The following is a 26,005-nucleotide window of genomic DNA, read 5'->3' as shown; positions in this document are numbered from 1 at the left end:
GGTGGTCCTTCCCACCCCGAGCGCTCGTCCCCTCCTGTCCGGACGCCAGGATGGACTACGTCTCCCAGAAGCCCCTGCGGCGTGGGCGCAATCAAGGAGGGAGACTTGAAGGTGTGGCTACACCTGCCCGAGGCCACCACTTAGGTGGAGTCCAGCCGAGACCTGGAGCAGCATGTTTCTTTCCTAGCTGTATGTATGGTTATGTTTGTATATGATTCTAATTTATTCCCCACCCCATCCTCCACACTCTTTCCAAAGTGAAACTCCAAGGACTCTCCACTCCAGAAGCCAACATTTGCACACACTCATTACAGGCCGGGCACCGTGCTGGGCACTCTGCCCTTAATCACCCCTTTTGATCCTCACCTTAACTGAGGGTGGGGGCAGGGAAGACTCTCAACCACATCAGGGTGCCCAGAGAGGCCACGGGCGGGGGGCCCAGCCAGAGCCTCCTGGAGGGAGGGCAGAGGTGGGCTCAGCACCACGTCCCTCACCGTCTGGGCCTCCATGCTTCCAAAGGGGGTCCCTGAATGTGGCGTGACCCCTGCAGCAAAGCCCTGGTGAATCACCCTTCACTTTCTGTCTCCTGTCCCGAAATCCTGTCGCCTGGGAAGAGGAGGATGTGTGGGTCCCCCGGGGTAAGGAAGCTGTTGGCTCTCCATTCCCAGGCCTGGCTTGCAGGACACCATCCAGCCCTTTATTGTGTCTTGCTTAATTCAGGACTCACCTCCCGAGGGCTTGAGTTCCCCTGCTCTGCGGCAAGCCAGTCACCCAGTACTCTTTCCAGAGGTTTCTCCCAAGTTGCAGCTATCCTGGCCACATCACATTCCACCCTGGAGTAGAGGCTAAAATTCGCAAAGCTGGTCTCTTTGCAAGTCCAGCAGAAATGAAAACACATGCCCCTGCCGTTCTATTCTCAGCATTTTAGGGGCACGTTTACACTTCCTTGTATACTTACTAAACACCAGCAAAGTCGTGCTGGACAGATACCCTGAGTAGTGCAAGAATGTGAGGAAGGCTGCAGTTGCCACCCACATGGCACACCTGAGAGCTCATTCCAGAGAGCAGTGCGGTGGGGCAAGCGGAAGAGGCCATTCAGGAGACCTGGAAGTCTCCCCACCCCTGCGGCTAGTGGAGCACCTCAGGCAAAAGTGGAACTTGGGTTTTTTCTTTTTACCATCCACACAATTCATCCTGAGGAGAAACCCAGCTAAAGTGGTATCGCCAAGGACAGCTCAACCTTTTACAGACAACCAGGACATTTATTCTGAAGAGTTCTGTTGTTGAGAACTCAATCCTTGGTGGACACGAGGGGGCTGATGAGGGAGGCAAACTCCCAGTGTGGTCAGTGTGTCATGGATGATGCACACCCGTCAGTCGTCTTGATAGACCTAAAAACATTCAAACCAAAGAGAAACCCGGTTGATATGCAAGTGTAATAACAGTTTCCATCAAGCCTGAACACAAGGGGAGTCTTTCTGGAGAGAGCCTAGGAATGTGACCAGGTGGGCTCAGCTCCACTGCAGTGACAACGCTAATGCCCTACCGACTGAAAACACTAAAACTAACCCCCCCACTTCCACCATACATTGTGGGTTGGCAAGGGCAACACTCACCCCCACTCACTCACCAGGGCCCCTGACAACAGAGCAGTCACTATGTCAAACATGGCTGGCTGCTAGTGTGGTTGGCAGGTGGTCCCTCTCTATGCGGACCGCTGTGCAAGTCTGCTTGAGTGTCCCAATGACACAGCAGTTGACTTTCCCCAGAGAGAGTGAGTTGAGTCCAGGTCGCTCACTGTCACTCCTGCCATATAATATTCGTGCCACAGACCATCCCTGATTCAATGCAGAGAAGAATATGCAAGCAAGGGTGTGGAAGCTAGGAGATGAGGGTCATTAGCAGCTGTCTTGAAGGCTGGTTACGACACTGTCTGAGTGAGAAGCATGTGGAAAAGCTTCTGCTGGTGGTCCAACTTCATCAAGCACCAGACAGTCCATATGGGCAAGGAGGGCTGTGAGCCCAGTCAAAACCCCTCTCTCTCTAGCTTCCTGCTGGGGAGAACCCTTGTGGATGTAGGGGGCATGAGGAGGCTCAGTGAAGCCAAAACAGCATAATCATAAAGAAGTCCATGCCCAGACACATCATAAGCAAAGCTGAAAACTAAAATTTAAATTTTTTGAAAGCAGCTTGAGAAAAACTATGCCTCACATAAAGATTGATACAAAAGATCACAGATTTCTTATCAGATATCATGAAGGCCAGAAGGCAGGGAAACAACATTTTTAAAGTGTTGAAGAGGGCTCCCCTGGTGGCGCAGTGGTTGAGAGTCCGCCTGCCGATGCAGGGGACATGGGTTCGTGCCCCGGTCCGGGAAGATCCCACGTGCCGCGGAGCGGCTGGGCCCGTGAGCCATGGCCGCTGGGCCTGCGCGTCCGGAGCCTGTCGCTCCGCGACGGGAGAGGCCACAACAGTGAGAGGTCCGCGTACCGAAGGGGGGGAAAAAAGTGCTGAAGAAAAGAACTGTCAGTCCAAATTCAATATACAATGAAAATACACTTCAAGAAAGAAAGCAAAATAGGGACTACCCTGGTGGCGCAGTGGTTAAGACTCTGCGCTCCCAATGCAGGGCACCGGTTTAGATCCCTGGTCAGGGAACTAGATCCCACATGCATGCTGCAACTAAGAGTTGGCATGCCACCACTAAGGAGCCCACGTGTTGCAACTAAGGCTGCAACCAAATAAGTAAATAAAAAATATATTTCAAAAAAAAGAATGAAAACAAAATAAAGACATCCTCAAATGAAGCAAAACTAAGACAATTTGTTGCAAGCACACCTGTTCTAAAAGCAACGCTAAATAGGGAGTTTAGCATTTGTCAGAAGGGAAATGATAGCAGAAGGAAAATCTGAACCTTGGGAATGAAGGAAGAGTAACAGATTGCGTATGTTCGATCTTTAATATATGTATGATTGTTGAAAGAAAAATTTATAACATTGTCTGGCAGAGTTTCCTTGACAAGGAAATGTCATTTATACCACAGGGTTTTAATGTGGTATAAATGACAACTGCAGCATAAAGAGAGGAGGGTGTCAAAATTCATTCAGTGATGTATTTGACATTTGAACATTTTACGGTATATAAATATCTCAAAGAAAACCATTAGAGTACCAAATTAAAAAAAAATTTGAAGAGCAGAGGGTAAAGAGGCTTATATAGTGCTAAAGTTTCTACATCCACTTTAAGTGGTAAAATATTAACTCTTAAGTACACTGTGAAGAGTTATGAATACTGTAATCCCTGGATAAACCCCTAAAAAAAGACCATAAAAAGAGATGATCAGAAGCTCAGTAGATGAACTGAAATGGAACCCGAGAAAGAAATAACCCCAAAGAAGGTAGGAAAGGGGAAACAGACGGACAACAGAAAGAACAAACAGAAAAGAAAAAGGTGGACCAAAACCCAAGCATATCCATTGTTACATGTAAATGGTCTAAATATACCAATTAAAAGAATTCGCCAGAATGAATATTTTAAAAAGAAAATAAGAAACCGCCCTTAAATATAATATAGGTAAGCTTAAATAAAAGAGTGGGAAAAGGTATATAATATGAAAACTCCGTCAAAGAATGCTGAAGTGACTATATTAATATCGAACCAAGTAGACTTGAGAACAAGGAAAATTATCGTGAATAAAGAGAGAAATTACACAGTGATAGAGGGCCAATTCACCAAGAAGACATAATTCCAAATATGTATGCATCTAACAACAAAGGCTTAAAATACAGGAAACAAAAACTGATAGAGCTGAAAGAAAACAATAGACAAATTCACAATAATACTTGGAGACTTCAACACCCCTCTCTCTAGAACCAACAAGACAAGAAGACAGAAAATCAGTAAGGTTACAAAAGAACTGAACAGCATCATCAACCAACTGGATGTAATGGATGAACTTGCCAATAGTTGATTTTTTTATCCACAAAGAAGTAATTTCCCATGATTTAAAGTAACACAGGGCTTCCCTGGTGGCGCAGTGGTTAGGAATCCGCCTGCCAATGCAGGTGACACAGGTTTGAGCCCTGGTCTGAGAGGATCCCACATGCCGTGGAGCAACGAAGCCCTTGAGCCACAACTACTGAGTCTGCGCTCTAAAGCCCGTGAGCCACAACTACTGAGCCCAGGTGCCACAAATACTGAAGCCCACGCACTTAAGAGCCTGTGCTCTGCAACAAGCGAAGCCACTGCAATGAGAAGCCCGTGAACTGCAACAGAGAGTAGCTCCCACTCACCGCAACTAGAGAGGGCCCACACGTAGCAATGAAGACCCAACACAGCCAAAAATTAAAAAATAAGTAAAGGGCTTCCCTGGTGGCGCAGTGGTTGGGAGTCCGCCTGCCGATTAAAAATGGATAATGCAATAAATGACAAAGGCAGCTCAGAAAACTGTCCACAACCTGCGCACAGGGACAGGACCAGGGTGGAAGCACAGGTCTGAACTGAATGGCCTGGGTGCAAATGTGTCTCCAAATCCATGGTGGGTCACACATTGCGGAATTAACCAGCGAGGGAGAAGGAACCACAGCTCCAGGCAAGAGCCAGGATGCGCCTGCAGGAGGCCTGCATGATGCAAAGTGTAGAAAATCCAGACACAGGCGAATCCCACCTTGGCCGGCACACCTCCAATACTGCATGTCGGGTGGGCCCACGTGGGGCTTGGGGTTGCCCGGGGCCCTGCCCACTGCCTTCACCTGCCCCAGGGTGAGTGGGGATCCCAGTACTGCTCAGCTGTTGGGGGGAGGAGATGAGAGGCCTTGCAGAGGGGAATGTGCCAGAAGGACAGGCCCCCACCTGCCTCATTTCCTTCACGCCTAACATGGAACTGATAGTAACACCACCTACTGCCCAAGTCCATGCGCAGAATGCTGTGAACCACAACAGTAGGTGCCTCATAATTTTATTACTTATTTTTATTTTATTATCAATTATTTTACTTATAAACAAACCATCAATTTAAATATTCGTTTATTACTTTAATGTATTTCTTATTATACTATCTATTTCTAACATTATTTTATTACTTTTATTAATTCGTTGTCATTTATTGCATTATCTGTTTTTAATACTTAGTGTTTTATCCTTTCTCTCATCATTAATTAATTATTTTCACTTTAATCATTTTATTACTTATTGGTAATTTTGTTTGCTAACTGTGATTCCATACTATTATTTAGATGTATTTGTTATTATTTATTACATTACTTGGTTTAGTATTTATTTTATTTTAATGTATTTCTTTTCTCTCTCTCTCTTTTTTTTTTCTTTTGCCACACTGCCTGGCATGTAGGGTCTTAGTTCCCTGACCAGGGATCGAACCCTTGCCCCCCGCAGTGGAGTCCTAACCACTGGACCAGCAGGAAATTCACAATTTTATTTTTATTTAAAAAATGTTCTTATTATTTTTCCATTTACTATTTATTATTAATTTTCTTCATTTGTTATTCTTTGCTGCTATTATATCATTTATTTTGTTATCTTTACTCTTTATTATTAATTTAGTTTATTCATTCTGCAGTTATTGATTGTTGCTATAGCTGAGACTCCTGAGGCCACATCTGCCCTTTGTCCCGACCCCCTGGAGCCCTGCTTTCCTGGAAATACGAATGAGCTGCGAGGTCAGTGCCCCGCGCCCTCCCCCCCACCCCACCCTCCCGGCCGCCCTGGCTGGGCCTTATCACCCGGCAGACACTCCTGTGGCTGCAGTGAGGCTGACCATGTCCGCACGGGTGGCCCTCCTGCTGCTCTGGGGTGAGGCGTCCTGCCTGGGGTCCCCGGGGCCAGATAAGGGGCGGGAATGAACAGCCATGGGGCCTCACAGGTGGTGCGTCTCCGCAGGTCTCGCCCTGAACCCAGTGACCGAGGAGGTCCAATGTGAGTGGGCCGGGCCTGGGCATGGTGGGCGCTGTGGGGTGAACCCCTGCCTGGGCCCCCAGATCTGACACCCATCCCCACACAGACATCGACACAAGGCCAACCCTGTGGGCAGAGGCCGAATCACTGCTGGAACCCTGGGCCAACGTGACGCTGACATGCCAGAGCCCCTCGTCGACCCTGGAGTTCCAGCTCTTCAAGGATGGAGTGGCCCAGGGACTGGTGCACCTGGATTCACCTGCCACCGAGTACAGATTCCCGCTGGGAGCAGTGACCGGTGACACCCGGGGCCTCTACCGCTGCCACTACAGCATGGACAGTAGGAGGAGCAGCCTGAGCAACCTCGTGGAGGTGACTGGAGCAGGTGAGTGGAGGGCTCACGGGCCTCGAGGCAGGAAGAGAGGCTGCTGGAGAGGCCTCCCTTCCTCCACTCCTCACTCTCCCTGTTCTCTTCCGGCCCCCTCCCCGACTGGCTGGTGGCCTTGGGTAAGTCAGGTAACATCTCTGAGCCTCAGTTTCCCCATTGGTAAAATGAGGGTGATGTTTGTACCAACCCTAGAAGGCTGTGAGGAATAAATGACTGAATCCTCAGGAAGCGGTTAGGGCAGGCCTGGCCACAGTTGGGCCCTGAACGCGTCTTCCTCTTGTAGTCCCCTGTCCCTGTCTCGGCCTGTCCCGCCACCCCTCCACCCCTCCACCCCCACCAATGCCTTCCATCTCCTGGCTCCCTCACATTTCCATGAGTGTGGAGGTCCAGGTCCGGCTGGGGCCCCGTATCTTCCATGTCAGGCAGAACCACCCATGACCCCTGCACCCCACCCCCCGCCCCCGCCGCAGAGCCCCTGCCCCCACCCTTGCTCTCAACCAAACCCGTGCCCTGGATCACACCGGGCCTGAACACGAGACTGCTGTGCCTCGGGGGACTTCGCGGTGTGACCTTCCTGCTGAGGCGGGAAGGTGATGACAAGTTTCTGGAGGTGGCTGAGGCCCCAAAGGACAGGCAGGCCACCTTCCCAGTCCACCGGGCTGGCATCTACAGCTGCAGCTACCGGACCCACGCATCAGGCGCCCCCTCGGAGCCCAGTGCCACTGTGACCATAGAGGAGCTGGGTGAGTGGGTGGACCATCCCAGAGGGCTTCCTGGGGGAGAAGGCTCCTGGAGACAGAGTAGCTTTTACCCTGACCCCCGGCCCTGAATACCCCTGTCCAGGACTGGGTCTGGGAAACAGTGGCCACGCAGTTGCCCCGCCTTGATAGTGGCGTGGGAATTTGCCACAAGGAAGGCTGTTCCCGGGGCAAGAGGTCTGGAGACTGGGCTCCAAGGAACGCTCCCACAGCGGGGATGGTTGGGACTCTGGCCGCCCCAGTGACTGTCCCTGCCTTGCAGCCACGCCGCCGCCACCCACGCTGACTCTGAATGGCGGGTTTGCCGGGCTCCTAGGCCCCGGCTCGAACGCGACTCTCACCTGCGTGGCGCCCCTGAGCGGGGTGCACTTCCAGCTGCGGCGGGGCGAGGACGTGCTGCAGGTACCCATGGGCAGTACCAGCCCAGACCGCATCTTCTTCCAGCTGAACACGCTGGCCCCAGGAGACGGCGGTGTCTACACGTGCCGCTACCGGCTGCCAGAGGAGCTAGCGCTCTGGTCCTTGGACAGCGCGCCCGCCGAGCTGGTGCTGAGCGATGGTGAGCCTGGGGGATGTGGCAGCGGGGAGGGAGGACGGGGCGCTCTGCCCTCGGGGCAGCGGGAGGAAAGACCCAGGGAAGGGTCCCGGTAACTGCCAGGGCTCAATCCCGACTCATCTGCCCGGCCTCAGTTTCCCCAGCTGAGGACAGAAAAATGAGCCCAGCCTCGTGGCCCCGCGAAGAATAATTGGGTCCACGCGCAAGTCTGGCCATGCAGGCGCTACATGCACGGGGGCCCCCAGCCTCCGGGGTCCGGGTGGGCGCCGAGGCCTCTCTGTTGAGGGTGGCCAGTTTGGGGCTGCAGGACCCGCCAAGGACCAGGGGCGTAAACCCCAGGAGTGGACGCCGGCGGGGGAGGCGGGCGCGGATGCTCCTCCAACAAAACACGACCCCACACCCGTCTATTTTTGTGGGCACACAAATTAGTTAGGAACAGTGTAGGAGCGTGCGTGAGCGTCCAAGGAGGACGAGGGCCGGGACGTCGGGCGGATGGTGCGGTTTTACGCAGGGCGGTGCAGGCGGGCCTCCCGGGAAGGAGCAGAGGGAGCGGGGCGCACTCTTTCCGGCGGAAAGATGCGGCGTTGGGCGTCAGCCTTGCCGCGTCCTCCCCGCAGGGACGCTCCCGGCGCCGGAGCTGTCGGCCGAGCCCGCGACTCTGAGTCCCGAGCCGGGGACGCTGGTGCAGCTGCGGTGCCGGGCCCCCCGCGCCGGCGTGCGCTTCTTCCTGGTGCGCGAGGGCGCGGGCCAGCGCCGGGTGCACGGTCTCTTGAGCCCCGCGGGGACGGAGGCCCACTTTGAGCTGCGCGACGTCTCGGCGGTCGACTCGGCCAACTACAGCTGCGTCTACACAGACACGGCGCCGCCCTTCGCGGGCTCCGCGCCCAGCGCGCCCGTGGAGCTGCGCGTGGACGGTGAGCGGCGGGCACATTGGTCCGGAGCCTCCTTCTGCCCGTGCGCAAAACGAGGGTGCCCGCCTGTCCCAGGACGCCGAAGGGAAGCGCTCTGGGCCTCGGTCCTGCCCGCAGAGTCGGCGGCTCCTTAGGGGAGCGCGAGGTCGGCCGCCAGGGCCCTGGGACGCCCAGCCTTTTGGCCTGTTTCCAACCGGGGCTACGTGTAGCGCTTTGGTGGAGGTCGTGGAGAGAGGACCCGGAACTTAGGGTTCAGAGTGCTAACGGCTTTGCACTGGCTCACGCCTTAGGTTTCCTGTGCGACAGGCCTGTCGGCTGTGGTCAGATTATGACCCCACCTCTGCCTGCTCCCAGGCGCCCACGGCGGAGGGCTGAGCTGTAATTCTCCCCGAGCCCCCGCCGGCCCTGGGGTCTGTGTGTTCCTCTGATTTCCTCATCCGGATCTCCTGGGGTCGGAGGTCAGGCAGAGCCCCCCGCACAGGGTCCACCACCAGACCACTGACTGCGCTGTGCCCTCTGCGGGAACCCGTTCCCCTGGCTCCTGTCTTCCTTCTCCTCACCTGTCTTGAAGCCCTGAGTGCCGTTCGCTGGGGACCCCAGGGAGTCTCAGAGAAGGCCCGGGCCTGGGGGGTGCGGGGACGTGTACAGGGAGACACTACGGTTACAGCGCAGTGACCACGGTGTGAGGCCAGCAACCTTGGCTGGAGAAGGGGGCTGGCAACGGAGCGGGGCTGGGCCGCTGCTGCCTGGGGCAAGGGGCTTCACTTGACCGACCCGCTGCTCTCCCAGGACCCCTGCCCAAGCCGCGGCTCCGGGCCCTGTGGACGGGGGCCGTGACTCCGGGCCGCGATGCTGTCCTACGCTGCGAGGGCCACGTGCCCGACGTCTCCTTCCTGCTGCTACGGTCCGGCGAACAGGAGCCCTCGGCGGTGGCCTGGACCACCGACCCCTCCGCGGACCTCGTGCTGACCTACGTGGGGCCCCAACACGCCGGCAACTACAGCTGCGGCTACCGCTCCAACTGGGCCTACTCCCTGCTGTCCCAGCTCAGCGACCCGGTGGAGCTCCAGGTGGCAGGTGGAGCTCGGTTCCGTGGGCGCATCGAGGCTCCCGGCCTTTGCCCGGATTCTACCCTCCTACAGGGGTGCCCTTTCCCGCACCTCCTCCCAGCACTAACACTGGCCTAGTCTGCTGGGTGCGTGGCGGGGAATTGCAGGCAGGGAACCACATAGGCAAAGGCCCTAAAGCAGAGAGTGGCCTGGCCAGCTGGAGCACCTGTAGGGAGGCCCAGGTGTGTGTGTGTGGTGGGGGGGTCTTAGCTGGCAGCTGACCAAGCCACTTCCTTCCTGGGGGGTCTCAGTGAGGTCTGCTCTGACTCACCAGGGAGCCTCCTTTCCCTAGCATTTCTCTTCTGTCAAATTTGTCTAGGAAGCTGATTCGGCTGCAGACCCAGGCTGCTGATGGTATCCTTGGGAAGTCCTTTCTCCAGTCTGGCTCTGATCCCTCTTCCTGCAGCTGGAAGCTGGACTTCCCCTGGGGGGAGAGGGCAGGGATGGCTCTTCCTCAACCATGCCAGGAAACAATAAACGTGAAGACAGACTTTAAAAATGTGTCTTTGGCCAATGGCAGCCCTGATGCAGGGGGGCTGGAGTCCCAGAGCCGAGGGAAGTGGGCTGGGATCCTGGGTCTTGAAGGTGGATGGGCTCCACGTTGGATCCTGAGGGTAGGGGTGCCGAGGGTAGGGGTGCTTCTGGGCCCCCACTTTCAAGACTGCCTTCTTCTGCCTTCTTCCGTTAAGCTACTCCCCAGTCACCTCTGCCCAGTCGCCAGCAGGTGTAGGTGGGCAGCTTGAGGCTCCAAACAGAACTTGACTGAACTGGGAGGCAGTTCAGAGGCTGCATTGTGTAGTTCTGTCTTCCCAGTCTGAGTGGCCACCATGTGGTGGTGCCAGACTGTGTCTCCAACCAGAGGCCAGGTCTCCCACATCAGAACTTGGAGCTGTGGGAGGAGTGGGAGTCCTGTCCTTCCCCACTGTCCCTCGATTCTGAGCCCCCTTTGCCCCACCCGACGCCCTCCTGGACTATTGCCCAGCTCCTGCCTGGAGCTTGGCCCTCGAGATGCTGGCATACAGCAGTTGTGTATTAGGCTGGCATTATCAACTAATACTTGATAAACTGGGTTTTTGCCTATTTCTTCTGAGAGGTCTGATTTACTGGCATGGAGTTGCTCGTAACACTCCTGCATTCTTATAGTGCCTGCAGGGTCTGTAGTGATGTCACCTCTTTCATGACTGATGTGGTGTCCCTTCTCCCTCTCTCTCTGTCAGTTTAGCTAGGGGCTCATCAACTGCATTAATCTTTTCAAAGAACTTACTACATTTTGGCTTTGCTCATTTTTGTATTGTCTCTTTTCTACTTTGTGAATCTCTTCTTGTATCATTACTAGTCCCTTCCTTCTACTTACTTCTGAATTAATTTCTTCTTTTTCCTTTTCTTCAGGTGGAAACTTAGGTCATTGACTTTTGGGGTTAAACATTAGTAACAGCCTAATGTTAGGCTTAAAAATAGTTTTGTGTTACTTTAAATCATGGGAAATTACTTCTTTGTGGATAAAAAAAAGATCGACTATTGGCAGTTCATCCATTACATCCAGTTGGTTGATATGTTGTTCAGTTCTTTTGTATCCTTATTGATTTTCTGTCTTCTTGTTCTGCTGATTCTAGAGAGAGGGGTGTTGAAGTCTCCAAGTATAATTGTGAATTTGCCTGTTATTTTCTTTCAGCTCTACCAGTTTTTGTTTCCTGTATTTTAAGGCTTTGTTGTTAGATGCATACATATTTGGAATTGTTTTGTGTTCTTGGTGAATTGGCCCTTTATTACTATGTAATTTCTCTCTTTATTCCCGGTAATTTTCCTTGTTCTGAAGTCTACTTGGTTTGATATTAACATAGTCACTGCAGCATTCTTTGATGGAGTTTTCACATTATATACCTTTCCCCACTCTTTTACCTTAAGCTTACCTATATCATTATATTTAAAGTAGGTTTTTTATTTTATTTTTTGAAAAATTCCTTTTAATTGGTATGTTTAGACTATTTACATGTAACAATGGATATGCTTGGGTTTTGGTCCACCTTTTTCTTTTCTGTTTGTTCCTTCTGTTATCCGTCTGTTTCCCCTTTCCTGCCCTCTTTTGGGTTACTTTTTCTCTGGTACCATTTTAATTCATCTACTGAGTTTTTGATCATCTCTTTGTATAGTCTTTTTTAGGGATTTCTCTAAGGATTACAGTATGCATACTTAACTCTTCACAGTCAACTTAGAATTAATATTTTACCACTTAAAGTGGGATTTAGAAACTTTATCACTATATAGGTCTCTTTATCCTCCCCTCTTTAAATTTTTATTTTTATTTATTTATTTATTTTTATTTTATTTTCCTCTTTAAATTTTTTAAAAAATCTTGTACACTAATGGTTTTCTTTGAGATATAATTTATATACAGTAAAATGTACAAATCTCAAATATGTCACTGAATGAATTTTGATACCCCCCTCTCTTTATGCTGCAGTTGTCATATATACCACGTTAACATACACTGAAAACCCTACCAGAAAATGTCATAAATTTTACTTTCCACCATCATACATATCTTAATGTAAGCAATCTAAAGTCCCTGTAGCATTTCTTTTAGTACAGGCCTGCTTGTAACAGATTGTCTTAGTTTTGCTTCACTTGAGGATGTCTTTACTTTGCTTTCTTTTTTTTTTTTAATTCATTTTATTTATTTATTTTTGGCTGCACTGGGTCTTCGTTGCTGCGCACAGGCTTTTTCTAGGTGCAGCGAGTGGGGGCTACTCTTCATTGTGGTGCGCGGGCTTCTCCTTGTGGTGGCTTCTCTTGTTGTGGAAAACGGGCTCTAGGCCTGCAGGCTTCAGTAGTTGTGGCACGTGGGCTTAGTAGTTCTGGCTCACGGGCTTAGTTGCTCTGTGGCATGTGGGATCTTCCCGGACCAGGGCTGCAACCCATGTCCCCTGAATTGGCAGGCAGAGTCTTAACCACTGCGCCACCAGGGAAGCCCCTGCTTTCATTCTTGAAGTGCATTTTCACTGCATATAGAATTCGGACTGACAGTTCTTTTTCTCAGCACTTTAAAAATGTTGTTTCCCTGCCTTCTGGCCTTTATGATTTCTGATAAGAAGTCTATGATCTTACGGGACTTCGCTGGTGGTCCAGCGGTTAAGATTCTGCGCTCCCAATGCAGGGGACCTGGGTTCAATCTGTGATCAGGGAACTAGATCCAGCATGCTACAACTAAAGATCCCGCACGAGGCAACGAAGATCCTGTGAAACTAAGACGTTGCGCAGCTAAATAAATAAAAAAGAAATCTATGATCTTTTGTATTAATCTTTATGTGAGGCATAGTTTTTCTCAGGCGGCTTTCAAAAAGTTGAAATGTTTTTAGTTTTCAGCTTTGATTAGGATGTGTCTGGGCATGGATTTCTTTGAGATTCTGCTGTTTTGGGTTCACTGAGCTTTCCGAACCTGTAAGTTTATACCTTTTGCCAAATTGGGAAAGTTTCCAGCCATTATTTCTTCAAATATTCTTTCTACCATCATCACAAAGAATGTGATTTCATTTCCAACTATACTTATGGTTTCATGAGTCTCTCACTGTGATTCTGTCCTATAACAAGGCTGTTAAAACCTGCCTGGTTTCAAACTATTACGTCATCTTTTTTTATTTTTATTTTTTTTTGCGGTACGCGGGCCTCTCACTGTTGTGGCCTCTCCCGTTGTGGAGCACAGGCTCCGGCCACGCAGGCTCAGTGGCCATGGCTCACAGGCCTAGCCGCTCCGTGGCATGTGGGATCTTCCTGGATGGAAGATCCAGGAAGATCCAAGCACATCTGATCATCCCCTCTTTCCAGGCTGAGTAGGTCACTGAGGTTCAGGGAGGTCACTTATCCGACGCCCCCAAAGCAGCCTAACTTCAGGGCCACTCCCTGCAGCCTGTTGGAGGCCTGGGGGCACTGGGAACATGCATCTCTTGCCTCTGAGTTTCCCCCCACATCTGTCAACTTTCTCAGTCTCTCGGCCTTGGCCGCACTCTGTGTGGAAGGCGACCTGTGTCTAGGTGTACCTGGGACTCTCTCAGAGATGCTGACACAAGATCTCCGTCTCCCTGGGTCTCAGCCTTCCTGTTCTGAACCACCCACATCGGTCGGTCTTTGTTTACTCATGACACAGAAGGAACGAATCCAATACGGAGGGAGAAACACAGGGAGAGATGGTGACGATGACCAGTACACAACAGTATGGGGTGTGTCAGATGGTTCACACGTGATGGGGTCATCAGAGAAACAAAGGAAAGAAGGCTGACGCCCTGGCAGTTAGGAACAGAGGCTGCGATATCCAGTTACAGACATGGACCCTGCAAGAGGGACAGGGATACAGCATTGTGAGAGAAGGCAGAGAGCAGTGACAGGATGCTGGCTGCCAGAGCCCACGGCACCAGGGGGGCTCTGGGGCCATGGAAAGGGTGGACTCAATACAGGAACATTTTATTGAGGCTGCTGCGTGCCAGGCTGGTCTGAGTGCTGGGGCCCTGGAGAAACTGGATTGTTTTGCCCTGTAGGGCCCACAGCTGGCGCGGGGGAGAGAGCCACGTAAACATCTACAAGGACGACGTAGGGTGCAGCGTGGTGACCGCCTCCGGGAAGGCGTCAGTCATGCATTCAGCAGCCATGGGTCAGGGCCCATTGCCCTGTGTGCTGTGGATACTGAGAATAAGACATGGCCCCTGCTCTTGGAAGCTCACAGTGTCCTTGGGAAACACAGTTTCCAAGCTCTGTAAGGAGTACATATAATATGGTAGGAGGCTTAAGAGGAGTAAGGGGGAGGCACTCTGGAAGTAGAGGGGGCAAGCTGAAGTCTGTCTGAGGTGGCTGGGGAGGGATACTGGAAACATCTTGGAGGGAAGAAGAGAGGTGGGTTCCAGGCACAGGCACAAAGGCACGTTCGCGGGAAAAAGGGTGGCTTCTTCAGGAACCGCACGTTGTTCCGTGTGGCTGGTGTGTGGGAGGTGTGGCCACGGGAGACAAAGGCTGGGGGCCAGTCATGGATGACCGTGAACAGCAGATGACGGATCTGAGGTTTATCCCACAGGGCAGGACTTTGAAACCATCTTCACTGCACACACAGAAAAATGACAGTATTCCTACACACATAGGAAGGTAACTGGAGAGACGGCTTGGCACCCAAAGCAGCTTATATCTTGGCAAACTTGTAACCCATTCAGGAAGCTTTGCTGTGGAAGGTGATGCAGTGGAGAGCTTCCCACATGGAGAGATACAATCAGATTCGGGCTGTGGAAAGAGCCTGCTGGAAGCTGGTGTGGAAAAGAAAACAATGGTGTGTGTGTGTGTGTGTGTGTGTGTGTGTGGTGTGTGTGGTGTGTGTGAGGTGTGTGTGTGGTGTGTGTGTGGTGTGTGTATGTGTGTGGTCTTGGATGTGTGTGGTGTGTGTATGTGTGTGGTCTTGGATGTGTGTGGTATGTGTTATGTGTGTGGTGTGTGTATGTGTGTGGTGTGTGTATGTACGTGATGTGTGTATGTGTGTGGTCTGGGATGTGTGTGGTGTATGTGTGTGGTGTGTGTAGATGTGTGGTCTGGGATGTGTGTGGTGTGTGTATGTGTGTGGTCTGGGATGTGTGTGGTGTATGTGTGTGGTGTGTGTAGATGTGTGGTCTGGGATGTGTGTGGTGTGTGTATGTGTGTGGTCTGGGATGTGTGTGGGGTGTGTATGTGTGTGGTCTGGGATGTGTGTGGTGTGTGTATGTGTGTGGTCTGGGATGTGTGTGGTGTGTGTATGTACGTGGTGTGTGTAGATGTGTGGCCTTCGATGTGTGTGGTGTGTGTATGTGTGTGGTCTGGGATGTGTGTGGTGTGTGTATGTGTGTGGTCTGGGATGTGTGTGGTGTGTGTATGTGTGTGGTCTTGGATGTGTGTGGTATGTGTTATGTGTGTGGTGTGTGTATGTGTGTGGTGTGTGTATGTACGTGATGTGTGTATGTGTGTGGTCTGGGATGTGTGTGGTGTATGTGTGTGGTGTGTGTAGATGTGTGGTCTGGGATGTGTGTGGTGTGTGTATGTGTGTGGTCTGGGATGTGTGTGGTGTGTGTATGTGTGTGGTCTGGGATGTGTGTGGTGTGTGTATGTGTGTGGTCTGGGATGTGTGTGGGGTGTGTATGTGTGTGGTCTGGGATGTGTGTGGTGTGTGTATGTGTGTGGTCTGGGATGTGTGTGGTGTGTGTATGTACGTGGTGTGTGTAGATGTGTGGCCTTCGATGTGTGTGGTGTGTGTATGTGTGTGGTCTGGGATGTGTGTGGTGTGTGTATGTGTGTGGTCTGGGATGTGTGTGGTGTGTGTATGTGTGTGGTCTGGGATGTGTGTGGTGTGTGTATGTGTGTGGTCTGGGATGTGTGTGGTATGTGGGATGTGTGTGGTGTGTGTATGTGTGTGGTGTGTGTATGTGTGTGGTGTGTGTATGTATGCGGTCTGTGTAGATGTGTGGTCTGGGATGTGTGTGGTGTGTGTATGTGTGTGTAATGAAAGCAGGAAGGGGTCAGGAAGGAGACCCCTGCTGGAATCCAGGTGACAGGTGATGTGGGCTCGCATAAGGTAACAAAGGTGGAGAAGATGGAGAAGAGGTGGTTGTAAGTAAAACCAACAGGGCTGACGACTGGTGGGATGTGGAAGGAGAAGGGAGGGAGAAACGGATGCCGGGCAAGTGGCCAGCCGTACGCTCAGGACACAGAAAATGCGATAGAGGCTGAGGGTCTGGAAAAGGCAGCCTCACAAGCTGGCCTTGGAGTCAGACGTGAACAGGTGGAGGGAAACAGCATGTGTGAAGGCACAGAGGTGGGCACGGGCAGGTGTCCCTCCTGGGCTGCGTGGGAGAGGAACAGGCAAGAAGAGATGCCATGTGGGAATGTGAAGCTGGAGCCTCCCCGCCCCAAGCATCCAGGGACCACTGAGTCCTGAGAGCAACTTGACCCTGACTGCTTTGGCTCTGAGGAGCAATCCACATCCTCAGCTCAGCTGTCCTCTCTCTGAGATGGGCTTGAGTGGGGTATGGAGGGCAGCAGGAGCCTTCTAGAAGCTTCGCCAGATGACCTGAATAGCTTTATGTTCATCAGGGGCCTCCATCTGGGTCCCAGAATGAAGAGCTGTTCCCGGACAGCCCCAGAGTTTGCCCTTTAGCATCTGGTCATTTGGGGGGATTCAGCAGTCACCCACCCCGTCCCTCCCAGCTCTTTCAGAACTCAGGTTTCTCTTCGATGCTGAGCCACTGTGGGGAGGCTTCCTCGGGCACTGCAGGACGGTGATGTGGATCCGCAAGTGAACCATGAGGGCTGAGGTGCGGCTGAAGGCCTTCCCACAGTCGCTGCACTTGTAGGGCTCCTCCCCCGTGGGGACCCTCTGGTGCTCGATGAGGGACGAGCTCTGTGCAAAGGCATTTGGACAAACCTGACACTGATAGGGCTTCTCTCCGGAGTGGATTCTCAGGTGCTGGATCAGAGCCAAGCAGTCGCTGAAGGCTCGGCCACAGGCGTAGCACCTGTAGGGCTTCTATCCTGTGCGGATGTGCAGGTGCTGGGTCAGGTGGGTGCTCTGGCTGAAGGCCTTGCCGCACTCCTCGCACACACAGGGCTTCTCCCCGGTGTGGATCCTCTGGTGCTGGGTCAGGTGGGTGAGCCAGCTTAAGGCCTTCCCGCACTCCTTGCATTCATGGGGCTTGGCCCCTGTGTGGACCACCTGGTGCTGGGCCAGGTGTGCACTCCTGCTGAAGGCTTTCCCACACTCACTGCAGGTGTGGGGCATCTTCCGAGCATGGCTCTTCCGGTGGGCCTCCAGGGCCAAGGGGCTCCGGAACGTCTTCCAATACTCACCACCCTTGGAGGGCTTCCTCCCCAAGTACGTGCCTGGAGGCTCTGTGCCATAACCATCCAGTGGATCCACTTTCTCTCTGGAAGGAGTCTCCTCTTGGGAGGTGAAGTCTGGCCACATGTTGGGACTGTCTCCCAAAGCACCAGCTTCACAGCCGGGCTGGTCTGTGAGGGCGCCCTTGTGAGGCCCTGAAGTTTTCCTGAAATCCATCTCTTGGGTGACAGACTTTGTCCACATCTTCGCTGAGAGTCCGGCCTGCCTCTCTGAGCTGCCCTCAGGTTCGCAGGCATCACCAAAGGTGGGTCCTGGGGAAAGCTCTCCTACCAGGGTTTCAGTGGCCCTGACTCGTCCGAATTGCTCTGCTTACAGCTCGCCTCTGAGAGCTCAGATCCCAGCACCAGCCTGCAACAATCTGAACCACAGTGTCACCACTTTTTCCATACCAGGCCTCCCCTCTCTGCTGGGCCCTGGCCTCACTCTGAAAGGGGAGATGTGGGCCACTCCTGATATTTGGCCCCATTTCCAAAGGAGAGTTTCTCATTTGGTGTCTTGGATGACAAAAGGGCACAGTGCTGTCCTCCCACACCATCAAAACCGGCGTCACACACACAGACGGCCAATAGGCACATGAAAAGATGCTTGTCATTGCTAATTATTAGAGAAATGTAAATCCAAATTACAATGAGATATCACCTCACACCAGTCAGAATGGCCATCATCAAAAACTCTACAAATAAGAAATGCTGGAGAGGGTGTGGAGAAAAGGGAACCCTCCTATACTGTTGGTGGGAATGTAAATTGGTGCAGCCGCTATGGAAAACAGTGTGGAGGTTCTTCAAAAAACTAAAAATAGTGTTGCCATATGATCCTGTAATCCCACTCCTGGGCATATATCCAGACAAAACTATAATTCAAAAAGATACCCCTATGTTCATAGCAGCTGTATTCATAACAGACAAGACATGGAAGCAACCTAAATGTCCATCAACAGATGAATGGATAAAGAAGATGTGGTACATATATACCACATCTGGTATTATATATACTGAATATACTGGTATTCCATACCAATAATAATGGAATATTACTCAGCCATAAAAAAGAACGAAATAATGTCATTTGCAGCAACATGGATGCACCTAGAGATTATCATACTAAGTGAAGTAAGTCAGAAAGAGAATGACAAATACCATATGATATCACTGGGAGTTTGGCATTAGCAGATGCAAACTATTATATATAGAATGGATAAACAACAAGGTCCTACTGCATAACACAGGGAACTATATTCAATATTCTGGGATAAACCATAATGCAAAAGAATTTTAAAAAGATTGTATGTGACTTCCCTGGTGGCGCAGTGGTTAAGAATCCACCTGCCAATGCAGGGGACATGGGTTTGTTCCCTGGTCCAGGAAGATCCCACATACTGAGGAGCAACTAAGCCCGTGTGCCACAACTACTGAGCCTGCGCTTTAGAGCCCGCGAGCCACAACTACTGAGCCCACGTGCCACAACTACTGAAGCCCGTGCGCCTAGAGCCTGTGCTCCGCAACAAGAGAAGCCACCGCAATGGAAGCCCACGCACCACAACGAAGAGTAGCTCCTGCTCTCCACAACTAGAGAAAGCCTGCGCGTAGCAATGAAGACCCAATGCAGCCAAAAATAAATAAATAAACAAATAAATAAATTTATATATATAAAAATGCATGTATACACGTGTATAATTGAATCGCTTTGCTGTACAGCAGAAATTAACACAACATTGTAAATTAACTATACTTCAATTAAGAAAAAACAAAAACCTGCATCACATGTTTCCATCCACTCCTCAAACCACCCACTGCAAACTCTCCATTCTTTAAGGCTCCTGATTTTGTCACAAGTGTCAGGAGGAAAACCCTGAGGTTGAATGGATCTGAAAGAGAGTGAGGGAGAGAGTGAGAGAGCGAGCACGCCAGGCGCCTATGTGCCTGCTCCCTTGGGCAGGCCTGAGCTCTGTCCCTGCCACCTGGACCTGGATGCATCTGCAGATGCTCAGTAAATACCGGCTGAATGAGGGAATCAATCCAGGATGCAGTAGACTCTACCTTGAACCCCAAGTAGACACCTGCTGCTGTGGGTGGGTGGGTGATGCCTCCACCGGGCCTCCCTGAGCCCCCGGGAAGCCTGAGGCCTGCTCTTTATAATGTGCTGTGAAGGCAGAGCATGGCTGAGCGGCAGCTGGAGATTGGCTTGTGTACGAGGTAGAAGCATTCCTGAACGGACCTGCCCTTGACGGGTACACAGTGCACCTTAGGACGCCTGACTGGACATCGTTTACTGGACAGATTCCAGGAAGTGGGGGGGTGGTGGCCGGAATAACTGCTGGTTAAGTCCACAACGGGGCCCCAGCTCTGCCGCTCGCCAGCTCCAAGGGTTGGGTAGTCTTGCCCTTGTTTGGGCCGCAGTTTTCTCATCTGCAAGAGGGGGATGCTATTCTGCTTGCCTCCCAGGGCTGCTGGCCACTGTTAGGCTCTTGTTCTGTGCTCGGCTCCAAGTGCAATGGGTAACTCCCATTGCCTCGTTTCAGCTTCATTCTGCTCTCAGAAAGGGGCACTTTGGGCTTCCCTGGTGGCGCAGTGGTTGAGAATCTACCTGCCAATGTAGGGGACACGGGTTTGAGCCCTGGTCTTAGAAGATCCCACATGCCGCGGAGCAACTAGGCCCGTGAGCCACAATTACTGAGCCTGCGCGTCTGGAGCCTGTGCTCTGCAACAAGAGAGGCCGCGATAGTCAGAGGCTCGCGCACCACGATGAAGAGTGGCCCCCCACTTGCCGCAATTAGAGAAAGCCCTCACACAGAAACGAAGACCCAACACAGCCATAAATTAATTAATTAATTAAATTAAAAAAAAAAAGAATGATCCATGCTTTAAAAAAAAAAAGAAAGGGGCACTTTGACAACTGGGTTTCAGGCAAGGAAACTTGAGGCCCAGCTGAGGGGAGGTCTTAAGTAATTGGTACAAGACCACATGACTAATTCAGAGAGGTTGAGTAACTTGTACAAGGTCACACAGTTAGCTAGTGGTCAAGTCGGGATTTTAGCTCTAGAATCTCCTCCTCCTCTAGACCCACAGGTGTTCCCTAAGTTCCTCCACCTCCCTAGCCACATGCTGGGTCCCGACCACCCTTTTTTCCTCTATTCCAGAAACACTGCACCACCTGCTCTTCCCAGAATGCACCAGTGCATACCATACCCAAGGGGCCTCTGCCTCTCACCAGTCCCTCTGCCTGGAGTGTGGTTCTTTCTTGCTGTTTCAGTGCCATTTTGCATTTTCCCTGAAGGCTCTCTTGACCCTACAGAAGGGTGGGGCTGCGCCCTCCCTCCTACCCAGTCCGTGTCTCGGCATAGCTGATGGGGCCAAGGGAGCGCATCTGACAAGCTCTTTCAGAAAGGTTCGTTTCTCAGGGAGCAGAACAAATTTTCCTAACAGCTCCAGTTACCACGTGTCTGATTCGTGCAGGCACCGTTTCACAGGCCGCATAGACTGCCTTGTTCACACCTCTCGATGACACTGAGGTAAGTATTAGGACTACAATCCCCGTTTTACTGACAGGGAAACTGAGGCACAAAAGAAACACACGGCCAGGAGGCGGCAGAGCAGTGGTTGGATGTACCAAGTCTCGATGATTCTTCTGAGCCCAAACCCCATGGTCTCCCCGCCCACGACCTCCGCCCTGGTTGCTGGTACACCCACCCCACCAAACGCTCCCATCAGGTGGGGCTGGGTCCTCCTGGTGTCCCATCGGGTCTCCCTGAGCTGCGACACCTGAGTGGGTCTCTAAGCAATGGTGCCCACTCTGGCCTGGGGCAGGTCTGTCTCACCCAGATGCTGGAGGTCAGCATAGGGAGGGCTCCAAGGGGGTGCATCGGGACACACGGCGTTTCTGCCCCCTCCCCAGCCCCAAGCATCCAGCTCCCTTATCTGATAGCAGCATCCTGGTTTTCCTTTGGGGAACTTCCCTTGCTCACATCAGTCCCTGGGGCTTTGGTCAGTCAAAGACAAGCACAAGACCCCGACCAGCTCAGTGAAGCTCAGCTCAGTGAAGCTCAGCTCAGGGATCTTTCGCTGTTCTCCCCATGAGCTTTCTACATTGATAAGGCACAAGCATGAGATTGCTGGGCCAACTGTGTCTCCCTTGGGGACAGAAGCTATTTAAAGATGAACCTAACGTAGGAAAACTCAACTGAGAAAGAAAGGAGAACGAGAGAATCCTGATGCCGTCACCTGAACTCCTGATACACAGCCATGAAACCTCCCTCCTTGGCTTCCGTCAGTTTGAGCTGGGCTTTTGGTCACTGGCAGTCAAAACAGACCTGCTTAACGCAGTGTGTGAGGGTTTGGGTGAGTGCCCCCAAGTGCAAACCTGCACCCCCAACATTCCAGTCCAGGCTTTGCCCCGTGTGCCGTGGGCACCTGCCTGTCACCCCCTCACCTCTCTTGTCCAGTGCCTGAGTCAGGTCTTCCACGAGCACCACAGCCTCCTCGCCACTCTCGGGGCACTGAGCCCGCAACCAAGTCTGGATCTCGGGGGGCAGCGCGCCCAGGAACTGCTCCAGCACCAGCAGCTCCAGCATCTGCTCCTTGGAGCGCACCTCGGGCCGCAGCCACTGGCGGCAGAGTTCACAGAGCCGGGCCAGCGCCTCACGTGGGTTGGGATGCCTTCTCATAGCAGAAGTGTCGGAAGCGCAGACAGGCAGCCTCAGGGTGGGAGGTGTGGCCAAAGTTAGACTCCTGGACCTGAGAGAAGCTGGCCTCCTCATGCTCGACCTTCACTTGGAGAAAGTCATCCTGTTCCCAGGGCACCGGGCTCACAAGGCTCTTGGGGATGGCCATTGGGCAGCAGACCTCCAGTGAGATATGGGATGGCTGGAGCCTTGGAAATGGGTCTGCAGGAAGATCAGAACTTGGTTATCCTGTGAACTTGGCGCCCTGCCTTGTGGCTGCCGAGTAGGGCAGATGTGGGCTTGGGGCCTGTGAGATGTGACTCACTCTCACAGAGTCACAGATGATCAAAATAATCAGGGCAGCGCCCATTTGGTGCTGAGCACCTTTCTAAATACTTGCATATAGTAACTCGTTTAAAACTCACAACAAACTCAGGTGGGAGCTTTCTCTCATTATATGGTATAAAGACAGACAGACAGGAGAAAAAGATTTGCTCAAAGTTTCCCAGATACTGAAAGGAAGGGCGGTTGCTGAGCTACAAACCCCAGTAGCCTGACCCCATGGCCAGTCTGCTTCAGACCTATGCTCCTCCCACACAGAGTGGGTCTGTCTTCTAACTCACACACACCCCACTCCCCTGGGAGCCACAGGGGCATTCCCTTACTTTATTTGCTAATTATTTTGTAGATTCTGAGGTGAATATTTAGACAACTGACATTCAGCCTTTCTTCTCTTCTAATACATGTATTTCAGGCTATAAATTTCCCTATAAACATAGCTTTAGCTGTACACTCACAAGTTTGATTTTGCATCTTCATTATCATTTAGTTAAAAATATATTCTAATTTCTCTTTTGGTTTCTTCCTGAACCGTGGGTTACTTAGACTCTGCTGCTTCATTTCCAAACAATTCAGAGTTTTCTGATAGTCTTTTTTTTTTTTTTTTTTTTGCGGTAACTGGGCCTCTCACTGTTGTGGCCTCTCCCGTTGCGGAGCACAGGCTCCGGGCGCACAGGCTCAGCGGCCATGGCTCGCGGGCCTAGCCGCTCCGCGGCATGTGGGATCTTCCCGGACCGGGGCACGAACCCGTGTCCCCTGCATCGGCAGGCAGACTCTTAACCACTGCGCCACCAGGGAAGCCCTCTGATAGTCTTTTTATTACTGATTTCCAGATTAACCCTGTTGTGCTCAGAAAATGTGCTTTGGTCAATTTTAATCCTTTGATATTTGCTGGTTTGAGACTTGGTTTGTGACCCAGTGTGTGGTTTTGTAGTCAGTATTCCACACACACTCAAAAATAATGCAAAGCCATCTTAGGTAAATGACAAAAGAGGAAATAGATAAACTAGACTTCATCAAAATTAAAAACCTTTGTGATTTGCAGGACACCATCAAGAAGGTGAAAAGAGGAAATCCCTGTCAGTCCAGTGGTTAGGAGTTGGAACTAAGATCGTGCAAGCTGTGTGACAAGGCAAAAAAAAAAAAAAAAAAAAAAAGAAAGAAAAAGAAAAAGTGAAAAGGCAGCCCACAGAATGGGAGAAAATATTTGCAAATCATATATCCGATAAGGGACCTGTATCTAGAACAACTCCATAATAAAAAGACAAATAATCCCAAATTAAAGAATGGGCAAAGGATTTGACTAGATATTTCTCCAAAGAAGATATACAAACGGTCAACAAGCACATGAAAAGATGATCGACATAATCAGCTACCAGAGAATTACAAATCAAAAGCACAATGAGAGGGCTTCCCTGGTGGCGCAGTGGTTGAGAGTCCGCCTGCCGATGCAGGGGACGCGGGTTCGTGCCCTGGTCTGGGAAGATCCGCGGAGCGGCTGGGCCCGTGAGCCATGGCCGCTAAGCCTGCGCGTCCGGAGCCTGTGCTCCGCAACGGGAGAGGCCACAGCAGTGAGAGGCCCGCGTACCGCAAAAAAAAAAAGCACAATGAGATATCACTTTACACCTGCTAGGATCTAATACGCAAAATAACAGATAACAACTGTTGGCACTGAAGCCATGACCTTGAGCACAGGGAGAAGTGAGCACGAATAAAACAAGACCTCAATCCTGAAACCTTTCCGTGGCAGCTGGTGATTTCTGGCAAAGCTGTGCTCTAGCCCCTAACTCCACTGTAAAGCTTACTTGGGCCTCTTGCAACCTTGCCTTTGCCATTATCCCAATTCCTGAATTCCTTTGTCCCTGTTACTCTCTTGTCCTAAAATCCCCCTCTGCACCTGAGCAATTTCTCCTAGTTCTCCAGGCCCCACTTTAGCTGTCATCTTCTCCAAGAGCCGTCCCAGCACCTGAAAGCAGGCTAAGTATCCTTCTGAGTGCCCCGGGTCATTCTCCCCCAGCTCTGTGTTCTAACCTTGTTTCCCCAGAGACACTGGGCATGCTGGAGCCGCAGTGCCTATAGCAAGTGAACAGGTGCTGAGAAAACGGAGGGACCAGGAAAGGCGGAGTTTGAGGCAGGAAATCATTGTTCAGAGGAGTGGGTACAGGGGTGGCAGGATTGACAATAAATACAGCGACAGTTTCCAAGCTCCCTTTTGTACCCCTGAAACTGCTGTTTTGGAAAATCCCTGAGGACAGTCTCTGAGACACAGGGACGTGAACCATGATCAGCTCACCCCCAACGTGCTGACCTCACATCAGGTCGAGGTCCGCTGTCCACAGCTGCTCAACCAACTTAGGAGAGCAGTTCTTTCATTTCTTGCTCCTTCCTGTACCCGACCTGACAACAGGCCTGGCACACAGCAGACATGCAGTAGATGCCCAATCTGATGACTCCACAGTCCCTGCCAGGCTTAAGGCCACAGAAGGTGCTAGTGGACATCAACCCAGCTGGGTGACTGCAGGTCACATAATTTCAGCTGCAGACAAATTCTCTGTCACATACTTGGTAAACTCCCTGCAAATCATCCAAATATAGTCCCCCTGACAAACCCCAGTCAATCACATAGTTCCATGCATACACCCTACCTCAGGCATAGTCTGTCAGTCATATCCCAAAATATACCCCTGCACCCAAACTTTCTCAGTGTCACTCATAGTCAGTCCAATAAACACAGGAGCTCACAGCATCGCCAGTCATTCATAATCATCAGTCACTGTCTCAGCCAGTCACATACACAGACTCTCGGTTACGCCTGAAATCACAGTCAGTCACAGACACACCCTCTCACGCACAACAACACACAACCCTCCGACAAAATCTCACACAACTTCTTTGTCAGTCGCACACTTGATCAGGTCAGTCAGACATCCTATCAGCCGAACACACGCTCCCAGCTTGTCAGTCAGAAACACAGCAAAACGAGTCAGACACAGAAACACAACCAGACACTCACACAACTGGTCAGTCAGCCGGTCCCGCGCTGGAACAGAGTTCCACACTCGGTCTGTCCGTCTGTCGGTCCACGCGCGGCTCGGGGTCAGCCCCTCGCTCTCCATCTGCGCGTGTCGGTCCCACACATCTCGCTTAGACCACCGCAGGCGTTCGCCGCTTCAGGGTTTCCCGTAGTTTCTCTCCGGCAATGCGCGCGTGGACCCCCCGCCCAGACCCACCTCACCCGCTGGTGCGCGGGCGGACGCTTACGGGAGGCGACGCGGCGGCGCTGGAATGAGGAGTCCGTGCGCCAGCTGGGACCACAGCTCCCAGAACGCGCCGCGTCTCAGGCGCCCCGGCTCGTGCGACTGCCCGCCCACCTGGACTACAATTCCCAGAATGCGCCGCGTCGCCCACACCCAGCAGTCGGGGGGCACGCCGGGAGTTGTAGTCCGGCCAGGTGCGTGGGCCGTGGGGACAGCGGCCGTG

At 51.9% G+C, this 26,005-nt stretch overlaps 2 protein-coding genes across 2 annotated transcripts in view; one reads left to right on the top strand and one right to left on the bottom strand.

The window, feature by feature from the left end:
* The window catches only part of ZSCAN22 (zinc finger and SCAN domain containing 22), a 36,926-nt gene extending 11,156 nt beyond the window's left edge, over positions 1-25,770 (bottom strand). Inside the window, 3 exon segments of the mRNA XM_079908875.1 lie at positions 21,955-22,174; positions 22,176-22,408; positions 25,539-25,770. Of these exon segments, the coding sequence (XP_079765001.1) occupies positions 21,955-22,174; positions 22,176-22,408; positions 25,539-25,641 (556 nt within the window). The 5' untranslated portion in view covers positions 25,642-25,770.
* On the top strand, positions 51-10,072 carry A1BG (alpha-1-B glycoprotein; the record flags this gene model as incomplete). Its single annotated transcript, XM_079907872.1, has 9 exons — positions 51-111; positions 5,595-5,675; positions 5,896-5,931; positions 6,017-6,295; positions 6,769-7,041; positions 7,319-7,615; positions 8,230-8,526; positions 9,313-9,600; positions 9,952-10,072. The coding sequence occupies 9 exons, from the start codon at positions 51-53 to the stop codon at positions 9,957-9,959; spliced, it is 1,620 nt and encodes a 539-aa protein (XP_079763998.1). The 3' UTR covers positions 9,960-10,072.
* Positions 25,771-26,005: the final 235 nt, after the last annotated feature.

This window comes from Stenella coeruleoalba (assembly GCF_951394435.1).
Source record: "Stenella coeruleoalba genome assembly, chromosome: 20".
Classification (NCBI taxonomy): domain Eukaryota; kingdom Metazoa; phylum Chordata; class Mammalia; order Artiodactyla; family Delphinidae; genus Stenella; species Stenella coeruleoalba.
This window is presented reverse-complemented; position numbering and strand designations above follow the sequence as displayed.